Genomic DNA, 19,613 nt, shown 5'->3' on the forward strand with positions numbered 1-19,613 from the left:
TGAATGTGTATCAGGATTCTGTGGTGATCTGACAGTAGAACACTGTTCTGGGTTGTGTTTTTTTTTAGAGCAAGTTTCTTTCAATATGACAATAAGTTGGACATGTAGCCCATGAAATGAACAATTTAATTAAAAGATGTAGAAGGGCCTCAGTCAGACAAACAAATCAAAACAAACTTGATTAACAAAACATTTGTGAAATACAAAAAATAAAAACCCACATTGTTAGTGAATGATGTGGCTGCTTTCTGTGTTAATTGACCATTTTTTGATGTTAAACTACTTATAGTTGTGTTGACAAAATCAAATTAACATGTTTATTTGGTGTGGTTTTATCAGTCAGGATCTTGATATTCACCCTCTGGCTCTCTTTTAAAATCTCACGAGCAGCCTAACCCTCAAGTCTACCAGAATCAAAAATAAAATGATTGCAAAATGAGGTTTTATATCATTTAACTACATTGTATGATCTGTATTGAAACTCACCATTCTTCCAGTCCCATTGAGATGAATCTGCTCGATGTGATCGTAGTAGGCGTCACACCAGTACATGGTACTGGTGCTGTGGTCCAGTGCCAGACCATTGGGCCACAGCATGTTGGAGGTGACAAAAATGTGGCGATTGGATCCGTCCATCCAGGCTTTCTCTATTCGCCCTATGCTGTCATTGACCTCATCCTCTTCCCAGTCTGTCCAGTACATCCAGCTATCATACATACAGAAACACAATTATTGCACCAATAAACATAAAGCCTTGCCTTAGTTCAGGCAAGCTCTATAAGTCATCACCAGATCCAAACTAACTCTGATCGCATTCCACATTCAATCTAAGGCAGTTCATTTCAGCTGTCTCCTCTTTCATCCTTGGCCTTACTTCTTGGCACACTGATGTTAGATGGCTGTGCTTGTTGCTCCTCTCATCAGCTTCCTTCTACTTTAATTTCTTATCAATCAATCAATATGTGACAGCATGTTTCAGCAGACTTCTCTCAAAATGATGTATTCCATATCACCGTGAAATGTGTCTTCTGGGTTCTGTTCTGTACACCCACGGGAAGTTCATGACTGTAATTCCCAGTGAATCGTGCACATGCTGCTTTGATTCATACAGGGAACATTACAAGGAAAACAACCTGCACTGCCGAAATACAACCATACAATTGTTACTTTAGAAAACTCAGATCATGACAAGACAGTTCTTGACTCAGTTGGAAATAAACAGGAATCTAGATGTCCCAAATGTAAAACCAAATAATCACACATCCCTGGCAGTCAAAAAAGAGTGCTTCGTAGCTTGAGAAATTATTCAGGCTTAGCAAGTTAAAGGCCTGCTTGACAGCACATCATGGCAAAGTCTCATTTCCCCTACAAAAAATAAAAATAAAATAAAGCTTGCGGTGTATCTTGCGTATACCGAGACTGCAACTCTCAGTGGGCCTGTGGTATTTGAAACGTGATTTGGTCAAGGATTTGACATAATATGTTCTCTAGTAACCATGCCCAGGGGATTTGCTTTTGTGTGTTGCTGACTGAGCAATGTTGCCCCCTGTTTCTCATCAATGATAGAGGGCCGGCTAAGGGAAGATGAAACAGAATAGGTTATGAAGGTGAATCAAGACTCCCTCTGTCTTAAAGTCCTCTTTACAACCTGGGTTATTTAGCAATTCTCCACATCACCTCGGACTCGGTGCACCTGCGATGGCCATTTCTTACAATTTCCTGACATTTTCAAGCTCAAACCAAATAATCAATAAAAAATTAAAGGTAAATTAAAAGAAAAGGCAAATGTATTAGTTCAATGCCAGCTGTCCTATCTTCTTAGGGTGCATACATGTACTTAATATTAAATTTGTTTTGTAATTACAGCAAACATTGGAAAATGGGAATAGTGAAAAAAAGACAAACAAGAACAATAATTGCAACCTATTGCTGTCCATGCCAATAAGTGGCAACTCACATATACACATGTACTCGTAAAGGTATCCAAAACTTACCGAAGCTGAGCAAAGCGCCACCCACTTTTTAAAATGTGAATATATGCATGATATTATTTGAGGTGTCTAATGTAGCACAGATAGAGACGTATGACACTGTTAAGTTGACACTAGAAGTCCTTATCATGTCAACACAGGCTAGAAGCGGCAAACTGAGCAAATAATAAGATAGCGCAAATTCTGTTGAGAAATCAGTTGGAGAGGTGCATCCATTTTACCTGAAGAGACCCTTCCAGTAGAGTAGATAGAGATCAAAGGACCATCGAGTTCATGCTGAATGCTCCCTCACAAGCCCCAAACAAGCTTTTCTAATCAGTTGTGCTGTCAGTGGGAGGGTTGAAGTAAAAGTCATTTCTCCTAATACAAAAAAATAGCATGATATTCCTCACCCCCAACACAGCTGCTACAGTATATCTGTCAGGGCTAAAATTCTGAGACAAGACCTGCATACTATTTCCTCATTAGTCTCATAAAATTTAGGGCTCACCACAGTTGTTTCCATTGGTTTAAATTCATATCTTATATAGCCATAGATTTGACGTTTTAAAATCAGTGTGTTTTATTTCCTTCAGTATGAAATCTACACCACTGACATGTATGTGACTTGTATTTAAATGTTTGAATCTGTGTTATTGTTAGGATAGAAAACCAGACATTAGCAAAAAGAAAAATCAGCAACTTCTAATCGTTATTTAGGACTTTTATAGTAAGGTATTGATAAATGTTAGAGAAAAGAGGAAGGGACACAAATAAAGTATGAATAAGTTTGGGGTTTTGGCTTGGTGTATTTACCTACATCAGTGAAACAGCTGTGTATGGCAAGATGTTTTGAACAACCCTCTTGAGGCTTGAAAACTAATCTCTCACTGCTATGGATTTGGTGTGTGTTAAGACGATTTAAACCTTAAAGTGTTAATCCGTAAGATCCTTAAGACCCTCAATGAATTTGAGCTTTGGAGCTGCTCCTCTATATGTTAAATACTATCTCTGCTGGCGGGGTCCTCCACATGCAAATTTGTACAGGAATAGGGAGGAGATGATGTACGAGGACTACGGAGAAACCACTTTAAATTGGGTTTGCTGTGGCTAACGAGCTGGTAGCTGTGGTTTGGGAAACAACATGAGCCCTGATTTTCTCTCACCAAAAAACCCCACAACTCTGTACTTATTAAAACAGCAGATGTTCTCTCAGTATAACCATGCTGATTTACTTTAAAATGATTCTTTTGAAATGCGCATGATGTGATCATCAGTCCAAGCAGATGTCTGCTAAAATAGATGATCTTCAGGATTAACACTTGAAGCAAAAGGTATTTATATCCACACAAAGGCACAGCGGTCTTTGCTTACTACAACCATACTGGACTTCATATTTTCACAACAAGGCAAGAGGGAGTTCAAAAGACATTTTAGTATGCCACGTCTATATACCTTGAAAATGAAGGTACCATGAATCCATGTCACACCACCATATTCTCTCTTCAAATAACTTTTTTTACTGAATCATGGTTTATATAGACAACATCAGTTGTGTTTGAAATCTGGCAGTAAAAATGAACTAATTAAATACCAACAGTTTTTTGAGCTGTCAATTCTATCAGACTTATGCCTCCTTGCTAACCTGACGTGTTAGTAAAGCGGTGGTTTGTATTTCTTCAAACCAATCACAATTATCTAGGCACATTAAATAGTCTTGGGAAGGCACATTTGCACATTAAATAGTAAAAGATGTTTACTGTTCACACAATAAAGTCACATGAGCTATTTAAATCCGCTGGATCCATGGTTAAACGTCATTTGCTCTTACCAGTGAATCGCCGTGTGAACTTTCGTCCATGTCAACCCAGTTGGATAGTAAATGCCTTGGACATATTCTTTGTAAATCTTTACACTCTTTCAACAAAAAGAACTAAGCAGGCCAGCCTTATTGCACAATCCCCCCAAAAAAGCTTGCCATTTTTTAGAGTGTAGCTTGCTAGCTGGAAGTTTAAAGGTGCTCTAAGCGATGTTGGGTGACATTGCTTCTTGTTGACGTTCAAAGTATTTTCAAACAAAACAAGACTAGCTTGACCCTCCCTCCTCCTCATCCCATCCCCTCCCTTCTGCACGCAATAACCAACCACCCCCAAATCCTTCTTGTCGGTTATTGGCTGGAACGCTGGAACACTGTTTGTGTATGCTTTGTGGTGCAGGTGGGCACAGTTTATTTTTGTTGCCGTGTGAAGACCCTTGGCTGTCTACAGAGACCATGTTTTTTTACAGTGTGTTCTGGGGACAGGCAGCTCAAGGATAGTGAAGACATGTTTGCTGTATGTGACAACAAATGTTGTAGCCTAAAACATGCGTGACATCGCTTAGAGCAATTATAAGATTAGAAACGCACAGAGAGCGGAAGGTGAGGGGCAAAGCCTGCCAACCGACAAATGGCTCGCTCACACGCCGGACGGCAGGCTATATCCTGGAAATGTACTTCCGTTGATCCAGACAGCATACACCTGAACCAAGCCTGAAGCTACCAGCCGCTCCTCACCTGGAGCTGAATGCGTCGGTAGGCTGGTATTTCAGACGCAACGTTATATGTGATTCTGCAATGCTCTGATAATATCGTGAGAATCCAACTGCCGTGCAAGGTACGCCCATTGCTGCACGATTTATGAAAATAAATCACAAATAAATACATACAGTAGACTGTACTACTGTATGTAGTCCTGCACTGGTCCAGTTTTGTAAACCTTTGCACTACATGCAGCACACCAACAAAGTTCAGTACCAGAACGAAGAAATGATCCCAGATTACAGTTAATTACTTTCAGACCCCGACCGCATAATCAAATCAGCTTAGAACTATCTGCTGATATTTAAGCAGTATACAAGTAGGCGAAACACACACAAGGGCCCTGATGGGACACATAGGCCAGGTGAAATAAATTAATGCTGCATGTGTACCAGGGTATGACTAAGTCCAGGATTTACCTGTATCCAGGATGTAGATGTATTCTGCTGCATGACACTGGTGAGATCATATAAAGCATCCAGTAGCTGTCAATCTTTTTACTTTGAGTGTAAAGACAATTGTTTTCTCACTGACTAGCAGAGCAGAACATACTCTGGTAAAGATTACGACAAAAAAAGCCTGGAAGACAGAGTGTACAGTTTTCTTTCCTTTTTTTTTTTTTTTTAAACCATTTTTAACTACGGGCCGCCAGTAATACATTTTTCTCCCAATTCCTCAATCTCTACACCTACCCGTACATTTTTTACCTCCCCTGTTATACACATTTATTTCATTTAAATGGCTACCAGCTACTGGCTATAGAATTTTCTAGTGTCTCTTTCATCCAACACTTTCCACACATTTAAAAAAAAAAAAAAAAAAAAAAAAAAAAACGTTCAGACCTGTTAAGAGGATCGACAACAATGGCCCGGGGGTGTGACATGTTCCCTTCCAACAGAGTCTTCCTAGTCTGGGAGGCTCTCTCCAGTCTGGCAACGCTGATTGTCTTCCTGTAGCCATCGTTGGTCCAGTACAAGTTTTTCCCGATCCAGTCCACCGAGATTCCTTCAACATTGTCGAGTTCTACAACAGAATCACCAAACACACGGTCTAAGGTTTGTCAAAAGGAAACATTTAACCAAATACTGTGTCTTTGGTTGATTCTACAAACAACAATATCTGTATTTAATGGTGTGTGAAATAAGTGTACTAGAATGAAAACATTCTGATAGCATTGTGCCCAGGGTGCCACTTAAGGAAATTATTATGAATGCAATAATCTAGAAAATTATTTAAATATGCAGTACTTTCCTTCACTTTTTTGTATCTTTACTCACTTGAACAATTGTTTGGAAATAATTTGTATTGCCATTCAGTGACAGTGATCGTTTTTTTTTTAACATTGAAAACGTACTGCCGACATGTTGTTCATATCAATAAACAGTTGAGACGTGTCGGAAAAGAATAACTAACATAAATATTGCATACGATCAGTTTAATTTTTTCCAGGGAAATGCTACAGTAATTATTAATCCTTATGTTGTCCTCGAGTCCAATTTGACTCCTTTTTGAAGACAATTCTTCAGAGAATAGTTTTGCTCATTTTGTCGGCGAAAAAAAGCATCAGTTCGTTTTGACCTGGGGATATCCCAGCCAATATCTGACATATACCAGTCTATTATAATCCACTCAAATAAACTAATACTTTCTCCTAATTTTGGGCAGAACTTATGTCTCATTTTCACGTTTTATTGACCAAGAATTCACAAATTAAGTTTAAAACTAGTTCAAACACTGTAAATAATGGCTGTGAAATCTACAGTTATTTACTTAAGATTTCACAGTAACATTACTGTACATGATTTTTACAGTAAAATGCTGTAAAGTTTGCATTACAACCTTGTCAAGTATTGCAGTTGAAATCACAGTAGTCAAAGCATTACTGTAAAAAAAAAAAAAAAAAAAAATCACAATAAGCCCGTTTTTGGTGGCTGACGTTAACCTTCAAAACACACCGATGAGCATCACCAGTCCTGTTTCCGGTTATTTTTTACTGATATATCACTATCCTTGAGCTAGCTAGGTACTAAATAAAAAAAAGGTTACCATTAGCTTAATGTAGATACTGACCAGTCACTTAACTTAATTGTTAAGTTAAGCTAAATTGACCATAAGCCTAGCTAACGTTAAATTAAAATATATAAATATATATATATATATATATATATATTATATATTGACATTAGCGGTTTATAATCGGCTTTAAAAAGGGACTAAACATGTTTGATGGATATATTGACAAGAAAGAGTTTGAAAACTATGATTTGATGACCCCTGTTCAGAGGAAGAGGCACTAATGATTCCAGGAAAGAGAAAGCCAAAGAACACACATTTCAAAATGGGTAGGTAATAAACTTATTATTAAATCATATCCATCTATCAAAAGAAAATATTTTAACTCTTTGGAAGTTGTACTTAGGTTACATTTTGTATTCAAATACATTTATTTTGTATTCAAAATGTAACCCAAACGTGCAGTGAAGGACAGCTACCATACGTCCTTTCCTGCTGTTGTTAGACATTATAATCAACACTGCTCCAAGTAGACCACATGCACCATATGTGAGAATTTACTAATGTGCAACATCAATGTACACCTTATTATGTAATATCAATAACTCTAAATTGTAAACTCTCTGTCTGTGTACTCAACTGATTATTCTTGCATTTTCACTGATGCGTTTGTCATTGCACTTCCCCTTTGGTGCAGTATCACTGAAAATGTCCCCACTGTGGGACTAATTAAGGATCTTATCTTATTTAAAATGTTTTATAGCTTAGTATTTTTCAGATCTCTGAATTATCATGGTGACCAAGATATTCAGACAGAGAAATGTGGAAAGATGCTATATGCCCAGTCATTACTTGCCAAATCATCAATGGTAAATTTACACAAATCTTAATCTGGACGTCAAACTAGGTATAACATAATTAATCATAATTTGATAATACTATAATATACTAATAATAATAATAATAATAATAATAATAATAATAATTGCATAACTACCGTAAGAAGATGTAAGTCAGAATTTAGTAATGTATATTTTTTCATGCTACAGACAAACCAGATCAGTCAGTTTTTATTAGGGAGGACAACAAGTGGGGGGTGGACGGGAAAACAATACAAGGGTTAGAAAAACAATTTAGACCCACCATCTTTGAGTATCGTCTCTCTGCTGTTTCCATCTATTTTTTGTCGGCCGATAAGGAAACTGGTGGTGTCAGCGAAGTAGATGTGCCCCGATTCTGCGTAGTAGTCAATGGCTCGAGGGTTGACCAAGTCCTCGATTGGCATGATGTGCTCATCGCTGGACTTGATATTCATATCTAGGCCTCGGATGACCCCGGGACGCCCCTTGCCGTAGAACAGGAAGAGATCGTTTTTGGGTTCTACAAGGCAAGAAAGGGTGAAGCCTTTTTTTACTGTTATTGTCAATTAAGTGGTCTAATTTATCAATGCTGATCCAGCATTAAACCCTCTTACTGGCCACATTGTTCTTATATGTGAGCCAGAGCCAGGGCAATCCATTCACCTTAATGGAGCCAGTAATCAGTGCCAATGACTTTACTCTACCCGTTCAATCACGCTCCTGCTAGAAAGTTGCTTGACAGTAGGAGAAGGAAAATGCTTGAGCAACCAGACAATGGCAATACTTACCTTTGCTGTGAACAATGCTTCTGATCTAAAATACATGGTGTCTGTATAGAAAAGCAAACAGAGAGGCCTAGAAAGCTGAGGCAGCTCCTCGGCAGCCCGCCAGCCGCTCAGGGGACTGTATGTTCTCGAACCCTTTGGGATCCTCCAAAGAGGCAGAAGGAGGAATGAAGGAGGGCTTCCAGTGAGAGAATCAGACCTCTCCTCCGCTCTTAGCCCCTACCCGAGAGACTGGGAGGCTGGGGGTGAGGACCACACATGCCTCACTTCAATTTATCATTTTGTGAGGGAGAGACCGACTACCCAGGAGACAATTAAGCATTGCAAGAGACCCAGATAGCAAACCCCACGGTGAGTGCTGTATGAAAAAGCACTACCATTTAGCACCGAATCTCATTATGCTTAGGGAGATGGAAAGCGTGAACAGGAGAGAGATAGCTTGTGTCATCAGAACATCTAAGAGCGGGGGAATAAATCAAATGTGTCACGGCAAGCCTCTCAATGCTTTGTTGCTCCGATCGAACAGTGGTGGACCCTCAGATTGTGTCATCAATTTGATCTTCTGCTTTTATTGTCAACTACACAATGTCCAGCAATTGATCAGACCAGCCAACAAATGCAGACAAACTTAAATCCTCATTATGGCAATAATCAATCACGACAGGGCGATAGCGGAACGTCACTTTCAAATGGGTCTGTGACCACCAGTGCTTCACTTTATCACTGTCAGTCTACGTACGGGTGAGGCATGTGTGGCACAACCTTGGTTCTGATATGACACATGACCCTTACTGGCACGTCAATATTAAAGAGAGCACTGATGCAAAACGGTCTTTTCAGGCACAAGTCAGGATGCTTGTTCATTAAGAACAAGAAGCACTGCCAATGACGTCATATGAACAAGGACATATACTAAAATACACAATGATGCACCTATTTAAACCCAAGGTAAAATATGCACTGACTTTTACAGGACTGTCCATCAGAGCCCAAACTGTAGCCAGTACGACAGCGGCACGTTCTGGACTTGTAGCTGCCACTCAGAAGGCAGATATGGGAACATCCACCTGGCTTTCCATATGAAACTATTTCACATGCGTGACTCCTGACTGTGGACATAATCAGAAAAGACAGAGAAGTTATAAGCCAATGAAGCAACCTCCTTCTGTATTTATACATACTCCAGCATGTGAGTCAAAAGATAGGAAGGATTTTGTCACACACTTCCACATGTTAACCTAATCTATACATTTTTAAAAGAAAATGTCCCGCACCTTTTGGCTGAGTGAGCTTGTGGTAAACACGTAGTCTCTGGTATTCCCAAGGCTTGCTAGTGTCCTGCTCTCTGCTGTGATGTTGAACCTGTGGATCTGTACCAGCTCTGCAATGGAACTCCCTTTGGAGGGGCCAGAGTGGGTAGCATAAAGGTAGTCCTCAAACAGAGCTAATGCATAAATATACGACACCTGAAAAACAAGAACACCCATGGTGTTTTTTGTTTGTTTTTACATCAACCCTGATGCAAAACTATGTAAAACCACAACAGGAACATGGAGAAAACAATAACAGCAAAAATTTGGACTTTTGTCTTTAATGATGCTCAAGCATGGGGGGGGGAGTGGTGGTACGCTGTCTGTACATTGGGCGAACCACACAGGGTCAAAAGCTGGACTCTGACACCACATCCTCCATGCTACATTTAGCAGGCTGACACCCACACAAAGTGACATGGCTGGATGAGCTGTGTTCACAGGAAGTACACCTGAGCTCACTGGGTCACACCGTAACATCTGGGGCACCAAGAAACATGCGGCAGAATAAATAAATAAATAAACAAACCACTCAACCGTCTGTCTCTATGGAACATGGCCTTGGCACTCTATTTTTACATGGAAACTTTCAAAGCAAAAAGGTGTGTATGCTATACGTGCGTCTTTACCTACAAATAATTTAATGCATGCTATTTGGTTCTTGCTGGAATTGGAAAAAAAATGCAAGCAGCCATGTGTAGCCATCAAGGCCATACACACACACACACACACACACACACACACACACCACACACACACAACTTATATATATATATATATATATATATATATATAATACAGTATATATTATATTTTTTCTTCTTTTTTTTGCTGAGTAAAATATACAAATTGTAATTTTACTTGTTAGATCATACTTGGTCCAGTATGATCATACTTGGTCCGGTTTGATCTGAGTCAAATGTGGAAATCTTGGTAAAATATGAAAAACTATAACTTCTTGAAATTAGCTATATTTGTAAAATTACATAAAACAGCAAAGTGATATAGTGAGTAAAACTGTGAGCAAAGTTATTACTTCCGGGCACTGATACCATTTGCTATGAAAGAAATAATAATACATAGTCTAAAATAAAAATACATAGTCTAAGGAAATATGCAGATAGGAGCTGCATGGCATTTGTAATGCAGACGCAAGGACATAAGGGTCCTCTGTCTACGGCGTCACTCTTGTGAAGGAGGCAATATTATGCAAAGAACACCTGCATACAAAATAAGGTGTTTGAAATTATTTTCCCTTCCTCATAAAGGGTGAGTACAATCCACGTTGCTGGAAAAGGTTGTTTAATGAATAGTCATAATCTGTGATGAAAGGTTTCAAGGGTGTACCACAGGAAAGAGACTATACACTCATTTGGAAGACATATCCACATGTGCCTCAATTCCTTCAATTTAATGAACATCTATCCCCTATTCAATTCAGACCTTTTATATAAAAATGAAGACGAAATTATAACAACAAGCAATGAATATACCACCTGTCTTTCAGTGATAAAGCACAGAAAATTAGACAGCCTTCTAATACAACAATTTGGAGCCTCTCAAATGAAGAGGAAGACAGGTCTGATAAGAAAAGCCAATTGTCTGTTCAGATTCCCACTGACATTCGTCCACAATGGCTCCTTATGATGTAGAGCCTACAAAAGACAAAAAGCAGTGCTTACAGTGAAATGTGACACTCACTTGGCTCCCATGGATAATAGTGTGCCTGTTCCTGCCGTGGTAATCCACCACATCAATGTAATCCAGGTAGGCATCTGCCCAGTATACCAGCTTCTTGACAATGTCCAATGCCACAGCAGTAGGCTGCTCAATCTTATAATCCACAAGCCGCGTCCGGTTGGTGCCATCCATGTTGCAACGCTCCACCTTGGCCACGTTCCCATAGTCAGTGAAGAAGAGCATTCTGTCGAAAATGGGAGTGATTAAATGATTAACTGTTGTAAAGGATGTTGTCTGGAGAGCAGATTTTCATTCCTTCTCCAGATCTTCTAAGACCTAGTTCTTATACAAGAAGTAAATCACAATTAAATGTTATTCTTTACACTACAATTTTGGGAATTTCTCGAGCTTGCTTGGTGTGACCTTGATTTAAAAAAAATACTTTGCATATAAACCCTAATATGTTAATTTAAGTTACAATTGACTTCTCATTGTCCAATTGTAGCTTTGCAAACACAACAAGGCACAGTAGGTTTGTCCACATGTTGATGCAGTGTGCATGAGGCTATAGTAAGACAACCATGGAAATTTAAAGAAGTTAGGGGCGAGGTGTTATTTAGCATTTCCAAAACAAAAACACAAGAGAAAAGTTTGCAGAATTAATTAAACTGTGTTAATCTGCTCCAATGTTAAATTGGCTAACATCACCTACAGAAAAAATGTAGTGTTACTTGTGAGGCCAATTTATCCTGTCATGCTTAGTCTTTTAACATGATATAATGTAGCAAGGAAATGCACACTTAAGACCCCATACATAGTTCTCTTTTTAAAAAGAGTCAGCTTCAAAATTGACATTTTACAAAAAGAAATTGTAGGCCTGTTTTTTTCTAAATTTGTCTGAAATCAAGGACCCATTGTTTCAAAAATTAGCAAGAAGAGTGGTAAATATGAAAAATACCTTTTGGAATGTAGGATTGTATAAGTTCGACAATTGGCTAGTGTAGAATTCACCAGAAAACAGGAAATAAAACCTAAACCAACTTCCATGCCTTTCTTTCACTACAGCAGTCAGATTCACTGTGTTCACTCTGAAGGAACCACTGCACATGGGTAGGCACTTGTAATGCCATTTTGAACATGTTTAGAGGCTAAAAACACATGTAAAACTTGCCCGCTTTAAGCCTGTTGGGTGCCAACTCTAGAAAGAGGATAACACGGTATAAATGTTAAATTGAAATAGATAAAAAAAAAAAAAAGATTCAGAATGTTTGAAACGCCTTAAAGAATGCACAGGGAGGCTGCCTCTCTGATACATGGAAGTTCCATAGCCTGGAGGCAAACACAATAAAAGCAGCATTTCCCATTTCTTTGTGGTAATTTTAGGGACATTTAGAAGGCATGCTGCAGAGGACCTTGGGGTATGTGAGTAGACCTAAAATGATAGACAATGTGTGATGCACAGAGGAACCAACCCATTTAGTACCTCAAAGCTGTGAGGAGGGCATGGAAATCAATTCTAAAAGATACAGGGAGCCAGTGGAACAGAAGAGCAATACCGAGCAATCATGGAAAACAGGTGCTATGTGTAGTCTCTAATGTGTTACTTACAGTAGGGACTGAATAACATCAGACAAATAACTGAAATGTCCTTTAACTCATGGACAGTGACTTTAAGAATTCAAAACTGCTCAGGTCGGCACTTACAGTAATTAACATGGAAAGCTTGCCATGCTGTCTTGCTGTGGCTCTGTGAGGACGGAGCTCCGACAACCTCCAATGATAACGAGCTACAGCTGGAGAGCGGCGGGAAGCCGACTTAATCTGCACAAGTCAAGCCAGGGGAGAGATGGGCTGCCCTTTGACCCCAAGACCAGGCTGTGCTGAAAAACTGTGGGTGTCAGCAAGGAGCCCAGCTCCCCAAACAGGTGCACCTCCACATGGCATACAAATGATAGGATTTCTGGGATTAGGATGGTGCTGATGCTGTACTTGTGCTTTCTGCAGCTACAATGAGATCCATGATGGAATTCTGGAACTGAGCACCCCTGATCAAATAAACTGCATGGGACCAGTGAAAAATAGTGTGTGTCTTACAGTGAAACAGAAGACTGAATATATATACTGTCAGAACTGAAAATACAAAACAGTTGTTTTCTTTCAGCATTAGATTCCTGTCCATTTTCTAAAGCAGTTTCCTTAATGTGTTCCTATCTGGCAAAAATAATTAGTGTATAAAATTAATTTCCGATGGACCAGGATGATTATGCGCATCGCATGGTGTGGAATCTTGATTAACACACAGTAACACACACCAGTGAGTCCACCATACTTATTTTTTTTATTTGTATATCATCTAGGCTTAACTCATCTTGTCATTGGAGGATTTTAAAATACAGAGTAAATCTTTTCCAGTCATTAACATAAACGGTACATAGTACTCACTAAACTAAAATAGGACTTACAGGTAGCAAGTGTTTTAGCTAATGGGCAAACCATACCATCAGTCAATCAATCAAATCAAACTCTCCTCCGAAAAGCTTTTAAAAAAATTAAGAGGATAGGAATGTCAATCAAAGGCATTCTTATATCAAGGTAAAAACTTAATCTGATAGTAAGAAAGGCCGGGAGACGGAGCAAGAATAAAATAACAATGAAAACAGAGTGCCAAACCAGAGCATACTCTACAAACACTGATCCTCAGCGTGCTGCTATCTAACACCTCCCTGATTTCTTCTGTTTTCACTCCATTGCTCCAGACTGACTCTCTCAGGCTAGCTTCTTCAGAAACAGTTGTACCCATATCCCACCAATTATAGGCAGGAAGAGGGTTTACAAATATGAATATCTTATACAGACATACTGTACATGTAGCCAGCATCCTGCATTTCCAGCTCCCTTGCGGACTTCTACACACACAACAAAATGGGCACTTGTGCGCGTGTGAGAGCCATGTGTGATTATGACAAATCCACTGAAAAACCAGCCTAACATGCGTTGTATCTGAGGTAACTCAGAGGGAGCAAGCTTAAATAGAAACTCTAAGGTAAAAGTATATTTACCATAAACCATATTGCTTTCCAATGGCCGACTAAAATGCAGAGACGCTGTCAACCACATCCAAACACTTCCCGTCATTGGGAAACCAGCAGCTATTTTGATTAGCTCCATATGCTTATAGTAGTTAACACAAGCTGTTGAACAAAGTAGAGTTTATAAACTAGAAATTCACAAAGAAGCAATGTAGTTTAGCTTCCAAAGTTTACAGTGTTTTGGCCTCATGGGGGCTGGGCATGACACGGGTAACAGCTGGTGCACAGCAGCAAGAGGCTTCTAATGTTAGTGTGTTTGGAGTCGGTCATTACTGTGCTACAAGCATGAGTATGGAAAAGGTGTATCACTATAATTACTGAACCAGGGTCTCTAAAATCAGAAAAGGTGATTGATTTCAAACATGCTCCAAGCTGGGTGTCTGTGCTTGTGTCAACGCAAGCACAGCAAGCCCAGCTCATCTTTTCCTCACTGGAAATACGAGGGCGGTGACGGCTTTGAGCTACTGAAACTGGTTCACGTTATGGTACAGCTGCCACATGCAATGCATCTATTTACTTTCTTTTTTTTCTCTGTGTGATGACACAGGGAACTGCTAAGAACCATAGCTTGCATAAGTCCTGTGCAACCGTCAATGACAGGCTGTAAATGTTTCAGTTTTCACTGTGAGCACGGTGGAGATATGTTTTGACTCTACAGAAACAAATATTCTGTAATGGAAAATCCTACAGGGGCCTTTTCTACTGAGGGATGTTGGGGTGAAAACAGTGAATACAAATGAAGGTCTCGACAGTAGAAGCTGTCTGAAGCCATCACCAGCTCTCCACCACATTACACAGCTGAAAGAGAGGAGGGCTGAGTCAGAGGACAAGGAATCATTTAAATCCCTTCATTGTAACTCACTCACATCCTACCACACAAGTCTATTGTTATGCATGGGGGAAAAAAGTCCTCTTCTTCAGTTTTCTTTTTTAAATTTTCTTTAAAAAAAGATGCATGATGATAAATGAGCATTGCTGGACTTTCAGAGACGGTGTACTACACAGGCTGCAGAACACTCACCCCATGAGAGGATCCAGAGCTATTCCTTTAGGATTCATCAGGTCTAGTTGTAGGATAGTAACACACGTGTCCCCGGCGTGGTCACAGACAAATATCTTGTCAGTGACACGGTCTACAAAATAGAAGTTTCCTGTCAACCAGTCAATGGCCATGTGCTCCACATCTGCAATGGCAAATAGGGGTTAGATTTGTATGTAAAACAGTAAAATAAAAATGACAAATAAACTTGAATACATTTTTACAACACATTCCATGACTACCCCAGAAACTGATGTCCCATCTTTTAGTTCCTTGCCCAGCTACAAGAAAACTGGGTCCTACTCTTCCCATAATGCAACTCATTAGCATGTTTTGTAAGACCCTTATGTCCACACTATTCCCCATGGCCCAAGTTTAAAAAAAAAAGTTTCTGTTTAAAAAGCTTTTAAAAGCTCTAGAGAGTCACAGAAGACTTCATACAAAAGCCTTTGAAGGCTATGCAGTAGTCAATATGAGGCGTACACTTACTTGTGAACAATTTGTGCAGTGCTAAGAATTCTGATTGGCTGTTCGGTTTCCATTATAGTTTTGCAAAGGACTGTATAACCTGACACCTAAGGACGGACTGACAATTTGTGCATTCAGGAAATGTCCAGAACGGGCGTCTACTAACGGCGCAAAAGAAGACAAAAAAAAAAAAAAATGATGAAGAAGAGTAGGCCTTAAAGTCTGGCTGTCACCAGACAAAGCTCAATCTTTTATGATTGAACATTACAGGACAAAATCAAATCGCCAGCAGATCAGACTGGGTTTACCCATTCTATAGGCTTACATCATTGGACGTGACAATGGCTAATAGAAAACGGTCTGTTGAGGCTGCTGCAGCAAAATGCAAAAAGCTCACCGAGTTAATTTCACATTAGCAAAAGGTACTAGTAAGTGCGAGTAGTAGGCATGGCATAGTCAGCTATCAACATGGGTATGCATCATGACTATGATCATAATATAGATGCCATTAACGTGTTTAATAATTTCTGTTAGGTTAGTTTGAAACATAAACTGCGTTAGAAATTATACTGCACAATATTTAATCCCCATGTTCAGGTACAGCCAGTAGCCTACTTTATCTCTGAAAGTGTTGTCAGTAATACTCTGTACTGTTTCATAATTACAGTGTTTGTGTAATTTGGGGTTTCTCTAGCCAGTGACATTTCATTATTTGTATTTTATTTTCAATGACGATGTAATGGCATTGTACATTTTTTTTGTTTTCATTTGAAGGAATTATCATCATTGTTTTTGAGATGTTACTTGCTGTGAATACCTTGTCTGATAGGCTACAGCACTTTTTGAAATTATAGGTAATGACAGCATTAGGATAGGTTTTTGACTCAAATAGCCAGTGAAAATAATACAGACTTAACAATCTGGGCCAAAACAACTAAAAAGAGGGAAACAGAACACTTTTGAAGTAGCAAAGCTGACATAGTTTGCAGGTTGGAAGGACAGCTAGGGGAAAGGTGAGTGGCACAAACCACTGTGGCTAACCTGCCTGTAACCGCACAAATAATGAAGAGATATACAATAGAGAGGGAGCTCACAGGTAAGAGTGTGAGAGGGCATATAAAAGAGAAAAAAAATAAAGGGGTGAGCATGCGTTTGTGTGACAGAGCTGTGGGTGATGTATATCGCCCTGTAGGTGGGTGTTCACGATTTGAGAGTAGATAATCACACACGTTCATCAGAAAAGTAAGAAAATAAAAAGCAAAACTGTAAGAAAAGGGAACGAGGAACAGATGAAAACGTACGTTGCAAACTTTGTTGTGTTCTTATTTCCTGTTCCCGTGTGAATCCACGCAGATTCCTCGTTTCAGCACAGCGGAGTTGCCCAGAGGACTCTGTCGACAGAGCCCAGCATACACTTTCCTGGTTGTGCTGGAAATCTAATGCCAGTGTTCCATTTACACTCAGAGACCTTAGGGGCTGGAGGCCTGTTCCATTTAGATGGGTGATGACAATACGGTCTGAACCACCAATGAGAAGCATTGGTCGGCTGTCACCAGGATCTGGAGTGAAAGGGAAAATATGGAAGGTATTATTTTCACAACAAGGAAAGAAAAGATAACATGTAATTTCCCCAAAAAACGGTTTGAATGACAATACTGAAAATACTGTCAATAGGAAGAAATACACAAATAGAGAAACGGGAAAAAGAGACAAAGAACGACAGCAATCATGCCTTAGTGAAAATACTCACTATCAGATGTAGAAAGCATCACAGAAAAATAAAATAGATTTTTAGAGCTGATTGATTTAAAGAGAAACAAAAAAATTGAGAAACAGTCAAGTCAAGGCAGGGCAGTCCTAGGTGATAAAACTGAGATAAGCTGCTTTATGGGCTTAACTGAGCGTGAACATTCTTTGACATCAGGTTCACCCCCTAAAATGGGCCCTTATTTATCCTGATCTTCCACACAAGTTCAAGTCAAGGGCTATTCTCCTAATATAGGCAATAAATCAGAAAATCTGCTCACGTAACTGCTAGGCCTTATCCCTGTGAATCAACTTCTCACAGTCAGACATTTTTCTCTCACACTAGGCGGTAGATGGGGTTTTGGCCAGGCTCCCTGATGGAGGTCTGCCCCAACTCTTAATCAAGCATGAACAATGTTAGCTTACGTATCAATAATGGCAGAGCTTTTTTATATAAAAAACATCATAAAATACAATTCTAAATAAAAAAAGAATTACAGACAAATACTATAAGTGTGTCTTTGTGTAGTGCATTTTTGGCTCACATGTTGAAAGTCCCACAGACTGAAATGAGATGAAGTCATCCTTTTTCACAGTGAAAACTTATGTCAGACAGTGTTTTAAACGTGTGTCTGTGTTTGACAGCAGCTGGCGGGCTGATCCCTGGCAGGGGAACCAGGTACAAAATAAACTTGCACTGTAGCTTTTAAACCACGAGTGTCTTTTAAGCAGTGGTACTGAAGAGTAAGAACCACACCAGCATCTAAACTACCAAAGTAACTCTTTGCAGGTATGTTATTTAAAAAGTTCATATTATGCTTTTTGGCTTTTCCCCTTTCCTTTATTGTGTTATATACATTTTTTGTGCATGTTATAGGTTTACAAAGTGAAAAAGACCAAAGTCCACACCAATAAGACTATTGTAGTCCAGCCTTTACTTCCGTGACGAAAGTGTGTCACTTTGTAACACATGTTATAATGCTCGCCTAGCTGCTAGCATTGCACGCCCTTACACTCTGCTTCTGACTGGCTAATAGTCCTTACCAAGGTACTGCACATGCACGATGCCCAACAAAGATGGAACAGAAGTGAGATGTCTCTCTCAGTGGCTAAAACAGAGAGCTCAACACACAGGGTGAAAAGAGGAGCTGCAGCAATGTGCAGTACGAAAAAAACTGGTGTTTGAAAATTAAGATATAACTTCTAAATACCTGAAAATGAACATATTATGAGCACTTTAATGTGTTGCTGCTGGTTAGCTACCAGGTTATTAGCCATAGCGGGCAAAGTAATGTTAGCAGTGCATGTATGCAATATTTAATACTTACAGTAACTGTTTTTCATGCAAATAAGTTTTACAATGGAGTGATAGGATTAGCTCTATGGAACACCAAATGACCATTTACAGAGACAGGTAACTAGAAATATTCCAAACAAATATATGTACAGATAGAGGTATCCTGTGTTGTCCAAAACTATTTAAAACAAGTCAATAAGCCCCACTGTTCTACTAGTGAATAACCTGGAACGTTTTATCTTATTTTAAATCAATCCTACGTAGACCTAGCCTGGCTCTCCCTCCTATGTACTTTTGCTCCATTTTTATTTCCCTTCAGTACTTTGTCTGGGTTCATGGTATAGTGTTGGGTTTTCTCCAGCCAAGTTTTTGGGGGTCCAATTAGCGAACAGAGGGAGTGGCTGAGAACGATGACGTTGAGACCGTGCGCTAGAGTTTTTGTTCTGTAAAGGCGGCAGAGAAAAATGCATGCAAAGCCATTCAGTCCGTTGGGGCAACGCCGCCGAATATCCAGAAGTTAAAGCCCGAGCAAGAACAATCTTTGCTGAGTTTTGTTAGTGGCCATGATGTTGTGGCCCTCCTCCCCACGGGTTTCGGGAAAAGTTTGATTTTCCAGCTCGCTCCGTTAGCGGTGAAGGAGTTGGCTGAGGCTAACGCTAGCGATGCTAATTCTAAATATAAGCTCTCCCCTATTGTTACGTCACACCCAAACGATATCCAGAGTGGCTCTGAGCAGATCCAGTAACTTTAAACTTCGACATAGAACCCACCAGGGATC

At 39.5% G+C, this 19,613-nt stretch overlaps 1 protein-coding gene across 1 annotated transcript in view; it reads right to left on the reverse strand.

Annotated features, from left to right (window-relative positions):
* Positions 1-19,613, reverse strand: part of lrp1bb (low density lipoprotein receptor-related protein 1Bb) — a 203,630-nt gene that overhangs the window by 139,218 nt on the left and 44,799 nt on the right. Inside the window, 9 exon segments of the mRNA XM_032530345.1 lie at positions 487-706; positions 5,391-5,571; positions 7,705-7,941; positions 9,172-9,315; positions 9,481-9,522; positions 9,525-9,672; positions 11,218-11,440; positions 15,307-15,469; positions 17,094-17,351. Coding sequence (XP_032386236.1) covers positions 487-706; positions 5,391-5,571; positions 7,705-7,941; positions 9,172-9,315; positions 9,481-9,522; positions 9,525-9,672; positions 11,218-11,440; positions 15,307-15,469; positions 17,094-17,351 — 1,616 coding nt within the window.

Source organism: Etheostoma spectabile, chromosome 11 (assembly GCF_008692095.1).
Source record: "Etheostoma spectabile isolate EspeVRDwgs_2016 chromosome 11, UIUC_Espe_1.0, whole genome shotgun sequence".
NCBI classification, from domain to species: domain Eukaryota; kingdom Metazoa; phylum Chordata; class Actinopteri; order Perciformes; family Percidae; genus Etheostoma; species Etheostoma spectabile.